At 47.8% G+C, this 16,678-nt stretch overlaps 1 protein-coding gene across 1 annotated transcript in view; it reads left to right on the top strand.

Moving 5' to 3' along the window:
• The window catches only part of APMAP (adipocyte plasma membrane associated protein), a 29,866-nt gene that overhangs the window by 7,941 nt on the left and 5,247 nt on the right, over positions 1–16,678 (top strand). Inside the window, exons 2-7 of the mRNA XM_079720220.1 lie at positions 390–506; positions 5,467–5,582; positions 12,862–12,954; positions 14,299–14,415; positions 15,525–15,699; positions 16,269–16,403. Of these exons, the coding sequence (XP_079576346.1) occupies positions 390–506; positions 5,467–5,582; positions 12,862–12,954; positions 14,299–14,415; positions 15,525–15,699; positions 16,269–16,403 (753 nt within the window). The remainder of the gene's footprint in view (positions 1–389; positions 507–5,466; positions 5,583–12,861; positions 12,955–14,298; positions 14,416–15,524; positions 15,700–16,268; positions 16,404–16,678) is intronic.

Raw genomic sequence — 16,678 nt, 5'->3', positions numbered from 1 at the left:
TTGCTTCTTTGAGTCCAGGCGGCCAGAGGTGGCGGCTGAGAGATGCTGTCTTCCCTGTGGATGAGGGTGGCTCCTGGCCTCAGCGCCACTCTCTCCTCTGTCACTTTGTGCCCATCAGTTCTTTGGGCTTGCCTGCTTTTAACCTCTGCTAGAGGATCCAAGATACAGCCTAGCAGACTACCTTGGAAATAACCGAGAAGAGTGTCCCACACGCTGAAAGGTTAACAAAAGAGCAAAGGCATGGAGTGTACAGTGCTGACCTTTAGTCACTGACATGGAGGTGGTGGCGGGCAGGCCAGGTGGGAGGGCTGCCCCTGCCCAGAGGGCCGAGACTGCGGCCAGTCCGCCTGAGCCCTGCCCAGTGCCTTCCTGTGCTTTGTCTCTGGCAGCTCCTTCAGCGGCAGAGTGTTCCGAGCCACCTTCCTGATGCTGGCTGTGTTCCTCACCGTCCCCCTGCTTGGTGCCATGATGCTGCTGGACTCTCCCATAGACCCACAGCCTCTCAGGTGAGCTGCTGCACAACTTGGGGGGCTGGGGGTGCTGCTTGACAAAATATAGTAAATGGGCTGAAATGACTTCTCGACTGATAAACCAACCTGCTCTGAAAGGTAGGTTATTATGGGAAATAGAGATCTGTGATTTCTTTAGTGCCTGTGTTTCATGTTAAGTTAGATGTTGTACAGTGTTATCCATGTTACTGTTTCAAAAACAAAACTATACAAAGCAAAATTAAAAACCAGAAAAATCCCAAACAAGAGAAGCTTAAGTATTAGAGATGATTAACCTGAATTCATCTGAAGTGTCAAAAGCACACATAAACGAAGGTTAAGTTCAAGTTGCCCGCTTTAAATTTTTTAAGTAACTGATTTTTTTTTTTAAATTGATAAGTGCTATTTGTTCAGCAGCCACAAATACGTTTGCTGGAATAAGGATTTATAAGTAGCTGATTTTTAGTAAACCTTGTAATTACTGTTCTATTTTTCCTAAGTTACCCTTTATCAGTGGGGATCTGTGGGTAATGCAGTCCGTTATAACTTGAAAAAATAGTATACACCTCAGGGTCTTGTGAATGTATTCACATTTGTAATTACAGTCACGCAGAGCCAGGCTCCTCTTGGTGTGATTATTTATGACATCAAGGGCTGTGCAGTGTGGTTCAGTAAGTTCCTGTTTCCCCTCAGAACCGCCCAGGGTGATGAGGCTGTCTGAAGTTTACTATGAGTGAGTTCATGTAAGACTTAAAAGCTTCAGATAAGAACCCTGTTTCAGGGCTTCCCTGGTGGCGCAGTGGTTGAGAGTCCGCCTGCCGATGCAGGGAACGCGGGTTCGTGCCCCGGTCCGGGAGGATCCCACATGCCGCGGAGCGGCTGGGCCTGCGAGCCATGGCCGCTGAGCCTGCGCGTCCATAGCCTGTGCTCCGCAAAGAACCCTGTTTCAGTATAGAGAGAATCTAACAGGTACAACTGAATAACACGTTGGTGGTCTGTGAGTGAGAGTTGAGGCTTCATAGTGGGTGGTGTGTTGGGCACCCTCTCCAAGGGGCTCCCTCCTGCCGACCCCCTCACTGTGTAGAAGGATGCGGCTAAGCCTGCCCCAAATGCAAACTGCCTGGGCCTTTCTGGATAATCCAGTTGGCCAGGCAGGAGCATGAATTGTGTCCACAGCTGGGGATCCAAACCTGGGCTGGGGAGCTGGCCTTGGAGAGAGGAGGCAGCGGGGCGCAGGTGAGCATCCGGCATCTGAGGGGACTGGGAGGGTTAGAGCTTCCGTGACCGAAGATCTGTGATCTCAGTGGAGGTCTGGGAGGGTTAGAGCTTCCGTGACCGAAGACCTGTGATCTCAGTGGAGGTCTGGGAGGGTTAGAGCTTCCGTGACCGAGACCTGTGATCTCAGTGGAGGTCTGGGAGGGTTAGAGCTTCCATGAGCGAAGACCTGTGATCTCAGTGGAGGTCTGGGAGGGTTAGAGCTTCCGTGACCGAGACCTGTGATCTCAGTGGAGGTCTGGGAGGGTTAGAGCTTCCGTGACCGAAGACCTGTGATCTCAGTGGAGGTCCTTTTTCGTGCAGAGTGGTGAAGAAATCCGGGGAGAGAAGGTGTGAAGTCCTGACAGCCTGGAGGGGAGCGAGGTCAGGAAGGCTTTGAGGTTGTGCAGCGCAAGCCCTGTCTGTGGAGTAGGTGTGCCGGGTGAGGAGAAACCCAGAGAAACCGGTGTGGCTGACGGGCCTCTCCTGGGCTCAGAGTTAGGGAATGACTGGCTCCCACATTGGGGATGTGTGGGCCCCCAAAGCCAGAACGAAGGCAGAAGGCTGGCAGATGGTGAGAACGGGAACGATCGGGGGTTTGGGGAAAAGTGCTGATAACAGCAGCAAACAGGACTTTTGTAAAACTCCCTTCAGAGCAAAATGAACAAGGAAGGGGGAGACCCACCGACGAGGGCGAGCGGTGCAGTCTCAGTGCTGGTGGGGCTCGGCTCGCGGAGGTGCCCTGGGGGCTCTGTCTGCAGGGGATGCAGGAAAACAGAGGACAGACAGACCCAGAGGGCGCGAGACCAGGGGCGACCCTTCCAGCGTGGCTTGTTATGCAGTTGGTGGCAGTCCTTAGGGAGCAGGGTCACCGGGAAGGCTGCCAGACTTGGCCAGATCGTGCTGTGCACAGCAGCCTTCTTTTCTTTGTTAGGAAGATTGGGGACTAGTGGACACGACGTACGTGACATCCCGATTCCTGGAGGGTGTTGCCCAGTGTACGCCAGGATACATTTCACATGTGGAGAGATGGGAGCACAGCGGTGTGGTCACCTGTGGTTGGCACGGGCGCAGGAAACTTGCGTCAGCTTAGTGGTCCTCACTGCACAGGAGCGTCTGCTCGTGGAACCAGAGGGGTGGGGTGGCTCAAAGGTTTCCTGAGCATCTCTGAGGACCCCAGTGTGTCTCCCTCCTGAAGGGGTCAGGGGGCATGGGACACTGTCTCTCTCCTTCCCTTGCAGGTCTCCCGTGGGCCTTGCCTGAGTTTTATTTTTTGTGTTTCTGTTTGCTCCTGACATCCCTGACCACCTGTAGCACTTTGTTGCTACTATTTATTTATTAGCTTTGAGTTTTACAGTTTCACTCGGCTAATAAAATGCATACTTTTGACAATAATGGTAATAGCTTTCAGTTGCTAGAAAAACTACTATTCCTCTTGGTTTTTTAAATCATAGCCACAAAAATCTCTTCTTTAAAACACTGTTTTTTATGTTAAATTTTACAGTAACTGAAAAATATGGTTTAAACATGGCAGAAACAGTCCTATCCTTTTATGAAAAATAATGTTTCTGTTCCTTTCTGGATGGAAGCTGAGTCCTTCCACAAAGTGGTGGGTGGAGGCTGCGGTGACCACTGCTGAATTGGGGCCCATGGGCCGTGTCCTGGCCACATGCTTGTGAGACACATTCACAGCTCACAGTCGGGGGGGCATTTCCTCAGTTCCACCTCAGAAGGAAGACTAAAGAGTGATCCCGATCAGACGGAACCATGGGGAGACACAGGATAAAATTGGAAACAGCATAAGTGGTGACTGAAGTTAGGGGGAGCAGCACGAGTGAACAGGAGTTAACAATTAACGAGTTCACGCGAGTCCATGGGACCTGGGCCGGCCCGAGGTGCTGGGCTGGGCCTCCTGGGCTGCTGTTCCCTGATGCTTCTGCGCCCAGTGGCGGGCCTGGGGGCCCTTTTTGCATGTCCTTTGCATTTTCTCCTATGTTTTCTTGTCTCCCCGTGGAGATTGCTCTGGCTCCTTGGGGGCAGGGACAGCGCCTGATACACTGACTAGTTTGATGCTGCAGCCGTTCCCTGAGGACTTCCGGAGTGTAGGGAAACCGGCAGCGTCCACGTGGGCAGAGGGAGCTTGAGTCTCAGGGGAGGCTCCCCTCCCCCTGCTCTGTGTGGTCGTCTGTTGTTCCGTTTACACATGTACCTGCACCTCGGGAGGTGTGACCTTCCCGGGCAGAGTTTGAACCCAGGTGTGTTGCAGGTCATGGTCCTGCTCTCCCCCTTTGGAAATAAAACTCCTTAGTTAACCCAAGAGTGTGTTTTTGAAGAGCAGGTAGAAAGCCATAATTGGGAGGCAGCAGAGGGTGAAGCGGGGGGATTCAATCTGGGGGGAGTTGTGCTGTGTCTTGAGTAGGGGGCGGAGGGGAGTGAAGAGTTCTGCCTGGAGGGGGATGGGGGTGGAGAGTTCCCACATCATCACCCCCCAGCCGCCCACCCCGCCTTGGTTGTCCCACTCTGGTGGGCGAAGTGGGGGGGAAGTGGGAGCTCTCCCCCCTTCCTCCCTCCCTCCCACGGTACTCCCCGGGAGCCTCCTGGGTGCCAGGTGTTCAGGATACAACAGGGAAAAAACACAGCAAATCCCTGATCTCGTGTGTTCTTGTGGGGACACACAGTCGACATAGAGAAGTGAGAGCTGAAAAGTGCTGCCAACAAAGTCGAGTGGGGTGGGGTCTGTGCTTCTGGGGGTGGCGTTGGATGCTAAACTGGGTGGTGGGAGCAGGCTTCACTGAGAAGGTGATGGGGAGGAGGCAGCAGACTTAGGATGGGAGGTGCCTGGTGCCCTCAGGGACCAGCAGGGAGGCGGAGTGAGGGGAGGAGAGGAGGCTGTGGCCGGACTTGAGGGCGAGGAGCTCATGGAAGACCTTGGCTCCAGGGGAGAGGGCCCGTTGCAGGGGTTTGAGGGGCGGATGCCGTGATCTGACTGTGATTCCCAAGGTGCAGGTGGGCTGCTGGGTTGCGAGCAGACTGTGGGGGACAAGGGAGGAGGTGGGGAGGGAAGATGGTGGCGTGGAGCAGGCTGGCAGCAGAGGACCTGACGTGTACAGGTGGCATCAGCAGGAGTTGCTGACGGGTTGGGAGAAATGGCGTATTTGCCTGTGGATGGAGAGGGGAGAGCTCCTGGGGCTGCTTCTGCGTGCGGGGAGGGGTCCGGGCCAGAGGGAGCTGGGGGGCCCCCGAGAGTGACAGGCGGGAGACAGGTGCGCGTGTGCGGATGCTGGGGCTGTGGCGCCAGGCTCAGCCGTCTTCTGTCCTCTCTGGAGCGGGGGGTGAGGCTGTCACTGTGAAATGTCCACTCGGCTCCCTCCGTCCCAGCTGGACCCGGATGGCCTGGCAGCCCGGGGGAGGATAAAGGCCTGGGTGTGTGAACCGCAGGGTGGAGCAGGTTGGATGGGTGGGCGGAGACCCGGTGGCCTCGGGTGGCTGCGCGTGCGGAGTTCTTGCGTCAGCCACGCTTACGTTCTTTTGTGCTGTGACCTTTCCTGATATCCCAGGAAGTTCTTTTTCTTAACTTGTGCTTCTGGCAACTAAGGATGTTATTGGAACATGTGCGCTTTGTCAAAGAATGGGGAGTTATGCGTGTAGGTCCTTGTAGGTCCTCCGTAAATACTTTCTTCATGTACTTTTATAGACAAATCCCTATAATTGCGTTATTTTACAGCTTCAAAGAACCCCCGCTCTTGCTTGGTGTCCTGCAACCAAATACGAAGTTACGACAGGCGGAAAGGCTTTTTGAAAATCAGCTTGTTGGGCCAGAGTCCATAGCACATATCGGGGGTAAGTAGACCCCTGGGACTTGGCGCTGTCTGTTGCCTGAGTGGGGTCCTGTGGGGGCAGCTCCGTGGGGAGCCCCGGGCAGCCTTCTTGGCTGCGGTCGTGCGCATGTTTGTCTACCAGATGCCCTGCGGGAGCCTCTCACCTCTCCGAGTTGCAGGCCATTTTAGTGCTGGGTGATTTTGAGTTCATGTCTGTGAAGCATTTTATTCTGCTCAAACTGTTGGACCCTTTAAAATGAAAGGAGAAAGGAAAAAATGTGGACAAACATTGGTGTTCGGTTCATTTATCACATTGGGTAGGTGTTACTTGATAGGACGTTCCTAGCACAGATTGTCTTTGTGTAGATTTCATTTTTGAAAGAAACAGGAAGTATTCTCAATATTTCCACTTTTTTTTTAAAGCTCACTTTGGTGGGTACATTTAAGGGTAACCATCTGCTTCAAACTTGCCCAAACCTAAGAACTGGAATAGGGTCTGGTTCTAATTCTTGAGTCTGTAGCAACCTGGAACAGGTCTTTTCTGTCTGTTAGAATGAGAATTAAGCTCAGGAGTCAAAAAATATATAGTTAATGAAAAGGTTGCCGAGGGTTGAGATGTGAGGATTTCCCAGCCACTTCTTACCTCTGCTCACTGGCCGTCTTTCCAAAGCACGGTGGAACGGCTGTGGGCATGGGCGGCCAGTGTGCTTCTGTTTCCTTCCGAAGGCCTGTCAGGCCCACGCCTCCACCTCTGTTGCTGTGGACCAGCCCCTCTTTCCTAGCCCTACTGTTTGGCTGGCCCGAGGACTGGGTGTTTCTGCAGTTGGTGGTTGCTCTTTGGCAAAGTCAGAATTGTTCAGGAGGGATGGGCACTTCGTGATAGAGCTTCATGTTTCTCTTAAAAAGATTTTGATGTTTATTAATTTCACAGATTTTGTGTTTTTGGTTAAAAAAAGCCAGTATTGACATTTAAAACTGGAACTTTGAGGAGTTATAGTGATTTAAAAAAAAAAATCTCTCAGAGGATGCTTTTCTTGTCTTTTCTACTTGGCCTGATGCCTCATCTTGCTCTGTCATCACGCCTCCCTTTTCTCTCTTAAAGGAGCTGCTTGTCCTTTGGTGATGTTCCTGGTTACCCCCTGCAGGTGTGAACCGCACGAAGGCCCCAGGGACCCACTGCTGCTGACAGTGGAGGGAGGCACTAGCCTCAGGAGGTGCCGATGAACATCCTTTAATTTTTTAAATAGACTTTATGTTTTAGAGCAGTTTTGCAGTCACAGCAAAATTGAGGGGAAGTTACAGAGATTTACCGTATATCCCCTACCCCCTACTTGCCCCATTATTATTACTTTAAAAAATTTATTTTATTTGTTTATTTTTGGCTGCATTGGGTCTTCGGTTGCTGTGCGCGGGCTTTCTCTAGTTGTGTTGAGCGGGGGCTACTCTTCGTGCGGTATGTGGGCTTCTCATCCCAGTGGCTTCTCTTGTGGAGCACGGGCTCTAGGCGCAGGGGCTTCAGTAGTTGTAGCACGCAGGCTCAGTAGTTGTGGCTCGCAGGCTCTAGAGCGCAGGCTCAAGTTGTGGCGCACGGGCTTAGTTGCTCCGCGGCATGTGGGATCTTCCTGGACCAGGGCTTGAACCTGTGTCCTGTGCACTGGCAGGTGGATTCTTAACCACTGTGCCACCAGGGAAGCCCCTTGCCCTGTTATTAACATCTCCCATAAGATGGTACATTTGTTATAATTGATGACCCTCCATTGACACATCATCATCACCAGATTCCACAGTTTACATTAGGGTTCACTCTTGGTGTGTACGTTCTATGGGTTTGGACAAATGTTTAGTGACATGCACCCATCATTATAGTATCATACAGAGAATTTTTACTGCCTCTCCAGAAATCCTCTGTGCTCCACCTCTTCATCCCTCTCTGCCCCCAGCCTCTGGCAACCACTGATCTGTTTCCTGTCTCCTTAGTTTTGCCTTTTGCAAATGTCTTAGAGTTAGAATTATACAGCAAATAGTCTTTTCAGATTGACTTCTTTCACTTACTGATATGCATTTAAGGTTCCTCCATGTCTTTTCATGGCTTTATAGCTCATTCCTTTTTATTGCTGAATAATATTCCATTGTCTGGATGTAGCATAATTTATTTTTCCATTCACCTACTGGAGGACATTTTGGTTGCCTCCAGGGTTTGGAAATTATAAATAAACCTGCTGTAAACATCTGTGTGCAAATTATTTTGTGGACTTAAGTTTTCAGTTCATTTGGGCAAATACCAAAATAATTGCTGGATCATATGATAAGAGTATGTTTAGTTTCATAAGAAACTGCCAAACTGTCTTTCAAAGTGGCTGTACCATTTTTTATTACCCCCGAGCAATGAATGAGAGTTCCTTTTGCTCCACATCCTCGTCAGCATTTGGTGTTGTCAGTGTTCTGGCTTTTGGCCATTTTAATAGGTGTGAAGTGGTATCTCATGGCTGTTTTAATTTGCAATTTCCTGCTGACATATGATGTGGAGCATCTTTTCATGTGCTTATTTGCCATCTGTATATCTTCTGTGGTGAGGTGCCTCTTTTAGTCTTTGGGATATTTTTAAAATTGGATTGTTCATTTTCTTATTGTTGAGTTTTAAGAGTTCTTCGTATATTTTGGATACAGGTTCTTTGTCAGATGCATCATTTGCAGGTATTTTCTCCCAGTCTGTGGCTTGTCTTCTTATTCTCTAGATGGTGTCTTTCTCAGAGCAGAAGTTTTTAGTTTTAATGAAGTCCAGCTTATCAGTTCTTTCTTTCATGGATCATGTCTTTGGTGTTATATTTAAAATGTCATCACCACACCCAAAGTCAACTAAGTTTTCTCCTTTTTTATCTTCTAGGAGTTTTGTAGTTTTGTGTTTTACTTGATCTAGGTCTGTGATCCATTTTGAGTTAATTTTTGTGAAGGGTGTAAGGTCTGTGTCTAGGTTCATCTTTTTGCAGGTGAATGTTCAGTTGTTCCAGCAACATTTGTTTGAAGAGACCATCTGTACCTCATTATATTGCCTTTGCTTTGTTAGAGATGAGTTGTGGATCTATTTCTGGGCTCTGTATTCTGTTACTTTGATCTATTTGACTCTTCTTTTGCTATTACCACACTGCCTTCATTATTATAGCTTTTTGTAAGTCTTGAAGTCAGGTAGTGTCAGTCCTCCAGCTTTTTGTGTTGGCTATTCTGGATCTTTTGCTTCTCCATATAAGCATTAGAATCATTTTGTGGATATCTACAAAATAGCTGCTTGGGATTGCTTTGAATCTATAGATCAAGTTGGGAAGAACCTCTTGACAATGTTGAATCTCCCAGTCCATGAACATGGAATATCTCTCCTTTTATTTAGTTCTTTGATTTCTGTTATCAGAGTTCCATGGTTTTCCTCATCTAGATCTTGTACATATTTTGTTATATTTAAACCAAATACTTCATTCTTTTGGAAGCTAGTGTAAAAGGTATTCTGATTTTAATTTCAAATTTCACTTGTTCATTGCTGGTTTGTAGCAAACTGATTGACTTCTGTATATTATCTTTGTATCCTGCAACCTTGCTATAATTGCTTAGTTCCAGGGGTTTTTTTTTTGTTGTTGTTGATCTTTTGGGATATTCGACATAGACAATCATGTCATCTACAAGTGAAGGTAGATTTATTTCCTCCTTCCCAATAAGTATACCTTTTATGTCCTTTTCTGGTCTTATTGCTTTAGCTAGAACTTTCAGTCCAGTATTGTAAAGGAGTGGTGAGAGCAGACATCCTTGCTTTGTTCCTGATTTTAGTGGGAAAGCGTCTAGTTTTCACCATTAAGTACGATGTTAACTGTAGGTTTTTTGTAGATATTCTTTATCAAGTGGAGGAAGTTCCCCTCGACTCCTAATTTGCTAAAAGTTTTTATCATGAAATGAGTGTTGGGTTTTTGTCAATGCTTTTTCTGCATCTATTGATATGTTCATGTAGTTTTTCTTTAGTCTGTTGATATTGTGGATTACTTAACCGATTTTCAAATGCTAAACTAGCCTCGCGTACTTGGGATAAATCCCACTTGGTTGGGGTGTATAATTCTTTTTATACATTGTTGGATTTGATTTGCTAATATTTCCTTGAGGATTTTTGCATCTTTGTACATGAGAGATGTTGTTCTGTAGTTTTCTTTTTTTTAAAATTTATTTTTATTAATTTATTTTTGGCTGCGTTGGGTCTTCGTTGCTGCGCGAGGGCTTTCTCTAGTTGCGGTGAGCGGGGGCTACTCTTCATTGCAGTGCGTGGGCTTCTCATTGTGGTGGCTTCTCTTGTTGCGGAGCACGGGCTCTAGGTGCGCGGGCTTCAGTAGTTGTGGCACGTGGGCTCAGTAGTTGTGGCTCGCGAGCTCTAGAGCACAGGCTCAGTAGTTGTGGCGCACGGGCTTAGTTGCTCCGCAGCACGTGGGATCTTCCTGGACCAGGGCTCGAACCCGTGTCCCCTGCATTGGCAGGCAGATTCTTAACCACTGCGCCACCAGGGAAGTCCGGTCTGTAGTTTTCTTGAAATGGCTTTTTCTGGGTTTGGTATTAGGGTGATGCTGGCTTCATAGAATGAGTTAAGAAGTATTTCCTCTGCTTCTGTTTTCTGGAAGAGATTATAGAAAATTGGTATCATTTCTTCCTTAAATGTTTAGTAGAATTCATCAGTGAACCCATCTCAGCCTGGTACTGTTTTGGAAGGTTATTAATTATTGATTCATTTCCTCAATAGATACAGACCTATTCAAATTGTCTCTTTTCCTCTTGTGTGAGTTTTGGCAGATTGTGTCTTTCAAGGGATTGGACCATTTCATCTGCATTATCAAATTTGTGGACATAGAGTTGTTCATAGTGTTCCTTTATTATCCTTTTAATGTCCATGGGGTCTATAATGATGTTCCCGCTTTCATTTCTGATATTGGTAATTTCTATCTTTTCTCTTTTTTGTTAGCCTGGCTAGAGGATTATTTATTGGGTTGGCCAAAAAGTGTGTTTGGGTTTTCTGTAGCATCTTACGGAAAAACCCAAACGAACTTTTGGGCCAACCCAGTATTTTATTGATCTTTTCAAAGAACCAGCTTTTGTTTTGGTGATTTTTCTCTATTGATTTCCTGTTTTCAATTTCATTGATATCTGCTCTAATTTTTATTATTTCTTTCTTCTGCTTACCTGGGGTTTCGTTTGCTCTTCTTTTTCTAGTTTCCTAAGATGGAAGCTTAGATGATTGATTTTAGGTCTTTTCTTTTCTAATACATGCCTTTGATGCTACAACTTTCTTTCTAAGCACTGCTTTCTCTGAAGCCAGAAAATTTTGATAAGTTGTATTTTCATTTTGTTCAAAATGTTTTCTAATTTCTCTTGAGGTTTCTTCTTTGAATTATGTGTTACTTAGAAGTGCACGTTGTTTAATCTCCAAGTATTTTGTGATTTTCCATCTCTCTTTCTGTTATTGATTTCTAGTTTAATTTCATATTGGTCTGAGAGCAGACGTTGTATGATTTTTATTCTTTTAAATTTGTTAAGGTGTGTGTTGTGGCCCAGAATATGGTCTGTCTTGGTGAATGTTCCATGTGAACTTGAGAAAAATATATATCCTACTGTTGTTTGGATGAGGTAGTTGATATCCAGTTAATCAGTGATGCTGTTGAGTTCAACTGTGTCTTTACTAATTTTCTGTCTGCAGAATCTTTCCATTTCTTTTTTATTTTTATTTTTTTTATATCGAAGTATAGCTGATTTTCAGTGTTGTGTTAATTTCTGCTGTACAGCCAAGTGACTCAGTTACACATATGTATATGTTCTTTTTCATTTTCTTTTTCATTATGGCTTATCCCAGGACATTGAATATAGTTCCCTGTGCTGTACAGTCAGACCTTGTTGTCCATCAGTGTCTGTCCATTTCTGAGAGAGGTATGCTGAGGTCTCCTCCCCTAATCATGGATTCATCTGCTTCCTTGCAGTTCTGTCAGTTTTGCCTCATGTATTTTGATGATTGTTTTTAGGCACATACATGTTAAGGACTGTTATGTCTTCTCGACAGTCGACCCTTTGTCATTACGTGGAGGCCTTCTTTATCCCTGATTGTGTTCCTAGGTCTGCAGCTGCTCTGAGGTTAATAGAACTGCTCCAGCTTTCTTTTGATGAGTGTTAGTGTAGTATATCTTTCTCTTCATTTTTAATCTGTATGTGTCTGTATATCTAAAGAGGGTTTCTTGTAGACTGCATATAGTTGGGTTTTGATACACTCTGACAGTCTCTGTTTTTTAATTGGGGTTTTTATACCATTGATGTTGAAAATGATAATTGATATACAGTTGACCCTTGAACAAGTCGGGTTTGAACTGCGTGGGTCCACTTACATGTGGATTTTTTTCCAGTAAATACATGCTGCAGCACTACTCGATCCACAGTTGCTTAAATCCACGGGTGCAGAACCTTGCGATACAGAACCTCTTGAACGCAGGACCTGGAGGATGTGAGGACTGACCATAAAGTTATACACAGACTTTCGACTGTACACAGGGTTCACACCCCTAACTCCCAGGTTGTTCAAGGGTTAACTGTAGTTGGATTTCTATCTCCCATATTTGTTACTGTTTTCTATTCATTGCCTTTGTTTTTTTATTTCTTATTTTCTCTTCCACTCTCCTTCTGACTTTGTAGTTTCAACTGAACATTTATGATTCTCTTTTCTCTCCTTTCTTCGCATATCAGTTATACTTATTTTAAAAACTTTTTTTAGTGGTTGCCCTAGAGTTTGCAATATACATTTAAAAATATGGAGCATTTCATGAATTTGCACATCATCTTTGTGGTTCCAGTTCTAGTGTATGTGCTACTGAAGTGAGCACTTAATTTTACACCGAGGGCCTTCCTAGCAGTTCTTTCCCTTTGGTTGGGTGTAATCGGCTTCAGCAGCAGACACTGACATGAAGCAGACGTGAACAGCCCCGAGTGCTGAGTGTCAGCCCGAGGGTCCCCGCTTCTTTGAGGGTAGAAAATCCTGTTTTTATCCCTGACTGGTGTCTGCTGTGCCCTGGATCCAGCCTCAGGATCACGGCCATGCTGGTTCTGAGGCCCCCGTGGGGTTTATCGCTGCACGTGTTAAGACTTTTGTCCCCAGACACCACTTGCCTTCATCTTCAAAACTGCCGTTTCCTCTCTGGAGATAAAAAGCACAGACTGGCCGCCTCTGTTGCAGAAGGTTGTGAGAGCACAGTTCTTAGGCTAACCCAGTACTACCCTTATTCCCTCCTGTCTTTAAACAGATGTAATGTTCACTGGTACAGCAGATGGCCGAGTCGTAAAACTTGAAAACGGTGAAGTAGAGACCATCGCCCGGTTTGGCTCAGGCCCATGCAGTAAGTCAGTGACCCCTGACGTGTGTCTCTTCCAGGCACCCAGGAGGGTGCCAGGAGGAGCTGTGTTCCCCAGAAGTCAGGTCCTTGGAGGAGGAGAGCCTGACGGCCCAGCTAGAGGCTGCCTGGGCTCCTCATTTGCCACCTGTGCTTGCAGTTTCCCATCCAGCTGTGGCCGTGGCCCTGCCGGGCCCCCACACCCCAGAGCTGCTGCAGGAGGTGCTGGGCTTTGTTCCTCACGTGCTGGAGCGCATTCCTGCACTAGCCCCTCAGGAACCTCAGCCCTGCATCCAGAGTGAAATACCCTTAGGTCGCTCAGCTTTTAGAAACTCACTGTTTAAAAACTGGTAGCTCCCAGACTTATTTGTTATCTTTTTTTAAGAGCTAGAATGTTTTTCTAAAAATGATGCATTTTTATGGTGAAATGCAAAAAACGCGGAAAAGAAAGTAAAACACCTCAGAGAGTCTTCTCAGGTGTAACTGTTAACAATTTAATGAATAACTTTTCAGATTTCTTTCTGTTCATGGATACTCACACCCACACGGTTTTATGTGAGGGACTCATACTCTACATTTGGATATTTAACCTGCTTTTTCCCACTCCGTATTTTGCCTACAAGTGCCTCTGCAGTAAGTGCCCTGCAGTATACACCTTGAGGAGCACACCCTGCTGTGAGCACCCTATAGTAAGCATACTGCAGTAAGCACACTGCAGTAAGCACCCTGCAGTAAACACCCTGTGGTAAGCACCCTATAGTAAGTGCCCTGCAGTAAGCACTCTGCAGTAAGCACCCTGCAGTAAGCACTCTGTGATAAGTGCCCTGCAGTGAGTGCCCAGCAATAAATATGCTCTGCCACAGGTTTAAAAAGAGTATAGGTAGTAGAACAGGAGAATGGATCTAAGCAGTAAAATAGGAGCTTTCCCTTTATGACGGGTGGAGGGACCCCGCCATGTCCCTGGATGGGCACAGCATTCGGGTCCAGCTGTTGGGCTTAAATCCCACTCCTGAGGTTCTGGGGGATTTGGGAGTGGGGCCTGTGTCTGCTGACGTCCCTGAGTTAACCGTTTGAGTCTCAGGATGCTGATGTGAACTTGCTTCTTGGGTATCAGTTGCTGTGCTTATGTCCACATCCAGATTCTCGGGTGGTCCCTCTAGACATGCTGGACAATTGTCCTAAGCTCTAGGGGGGCTGGAACACAGAGGGCCGAGTCTGTCTCTGATGCCATGGTCTGTTTTGTTCTCTGCAGCGTGATGCAGGTTTAGGACGGGGTGGAGGAGCTGTTTGGACACTGAGGGGCCACAAATCTTGGACCAACCACTGATTCCTGTCTGTTTGTTTCCCTAGAAACCCGAGATGATGAGCCTGCTTGTGGGAGACCCCTGGGCATCCGGGCCGGGCCCAACGGGACCCTTTTTGTGGCTGATGCATACAAAGGGCTATTTGAAGTAAATCCCTGGAGACGTAAGTGACAGTAACTTGTTTCCTTCTATGATGATTACCGATCTTTTAAACAATATGTGCATTTATTTATAAATGGATTTAGTAGAATTTGTTCAGTACAGTCTACTGGAGACGCTGATGTTTTTCTTACTCACTGAATGGAACTGAAAATATTCCCTGCAGATACCAGCCAGTATTCACACCGTGTGGCTCCTCACTTATGCCTGCTTCTGGCCCATTCCCTCCTTTCCCCTGGCCTTTGTGTTTGAGCCACAGGATCTCAGAAGGACTCATTTTGAGGATGTTAGGCTCCTCTTCCTATCTTTACTTCTCTGTGTATTTCTCTGCATCTGGTCTTGCTGTTTGTTTTCTGCCTCTCTGTCTTTTCCTTCCTCCAGCTCCTTCTCCTCTTTCTCTCCCCCGACTGAGCACGATGTCACCTCGATCAGTGCTACAACGTTGCTGTATGCGCTTCAGCGGGAGGTTCACGCTGAGGGAGGGGTTGCCATCGTGGCCCCCGGGCGGCCCCCACTCGGCTGGGTGCTGGCTGTGTGAGAGTTACTCAGCCTCTCTGCATGCTTTCCTCACCCACGGGGCAGGGATGACGGGAGTGCCTGCCTTGTGGGATAGTTGTGGGGGGTTCAAATGGGATTACATGTGGGAGGCTCTGAGCGCTCCTTGAACGTTTGTGCTACAATCTAAAAAGATTTACTACGATTCCTGCTTTTTAAATTTAAAAGCAGATGAGGTGAACATTCTATATTTCTCTCAAGCAGACAAACAGAAAATTGCCTTTTTAGCCTAAGATTCTTACCAGATTTTTAAGTCAGTTGGTCTTGATAAAAGGAGTTCCTCATCCTTAGAGGGGGGATTCTGCCTTTAGTGGAGCTGGTCTAAAAAAATTCATCACCTAATAGAAAGAAAGGAAAACGCTGATTTTTACTGTAAGAAGGAATAAATCTTCTGTCAGGACACGGAGAAGCTCATTTAGTTTTTCCTTGTAAATCAGTTAGGCCGATGGATATTTTGAAAGTATTGAGTTACACGTTCTTAGAAACAAGCAAGTCTCCCCCACTTCTGTCTTCTTTCTTCCTTCCCTTCTTTCCTCCCCCCCCCGCCACTTCCCTCAGGTGAAGTAAAACTGCTGCTGTCCTCCGAGACACCCATTGAGGGGAGGAAAATGTCCTTCGTGAACGATCTTACAGTGACTCGGGACGGGAGGAAGATTTATTTTACGGATTCTAGCAGCAAATGGCAAAGACGAGATTATCTGCTGCTGGTGATGGAGGGGACGGATGATGGCCGGTGAGTGTTCCTTCTGGGTCTTCTCCTCAGGGAGGCCGTAGACAGGCAGGGTGACTTCGCAGAGCTTATTACATCCAGGAATTGTTGGGGTGTTTCTGAGCCTAGTACTTTTAAGGGAGGATCTTACTGTCTCCTGGAAACAGGGGGCGGACACGGTGAAACAGCGAGATGTTCTCACTTTGTTCTTTGGAGAAATGAAGGTAGAATGGCCAGGCTGTCTGAGGGTGTGGTCTCGCAGCCGGGGGAGACCTCACAGGCGACCTCTTAAGGGGACTCCTGTGAGGCTGCAGCCACGGTGGCCCTCCCTGGTGCTGAACCAGTGCTCAGGTCAGCGAGAGAGCTGACCGTGGGCTTGTCCGGAGGGGGGTGCCTGGGTCTGCCCTGGACAGGGATGGGCCTGCAGGGCCAGCCTGGAACTGGTCTGAGCGGAGGATGGGGGCCCTGCTACTCCCTTGGAGGACGAGGCCCCCTCCATAGGCCCTGGCCCGAGGGCCCAGACCGGAAGCAGGGCTCCAGCCCAGCAGGGGCCCCCAGACACCCTGTGTGACCTCTGCTGTTGGTGCCCGCAGCCTGCTGGAGTACGACACCGAGACCAAGGAGGTGAAGGTTTTGCTGGACCACTTGCGGTTCCCCAACGGGGTACAGCTCTCTCCTGCGGAGGACTTTGTCCTGGTGGCAGAATTGACCATGGCGAGGATCAGGAGGTGCGTGAGCTGATGTCAGGTCCACCGAGCTGTGGGCTGGGTGGCTGTGAGGTGTCAGCTCAGAGCCTGGGATGCAGCGGGTGCCTGTCCTGTGTGATGAGAGAGTCACCTTCCCTCTGCCTTCCTCAGCCTTCTTGCGTGTTAAGGGCCGGGAGAGTCTTGATGGAATGCTGACCGCGATCTCGGCCCTTTTCCCTGCTGGTGGGCCTGGTCCGGCCCTGCTTCCCGCACCTGCTTCTCGCGGGGTGGGCCCAGGGCTCTGAGGGCTTCTTGGA

The sequence above is a fragment of the Hyperoodon ampullatus genome (assembly GCF_949752795.1).
Source record: "Hyperoodon ampullatus genome assembly, chromosome: 14".
In the NCBI taxonomy this organism is placed as follows: Eukaryota; Metazoa; Chordata; class Mammalia; order Artiodactyla; family Ziphiidae; genus Hyperoodon; species Hyperoodon ampullatus.
Note: the sequence above shows the minus strand (reverse complement) of the source record. Positions and strands in the feature narration are given on the sequence as shown.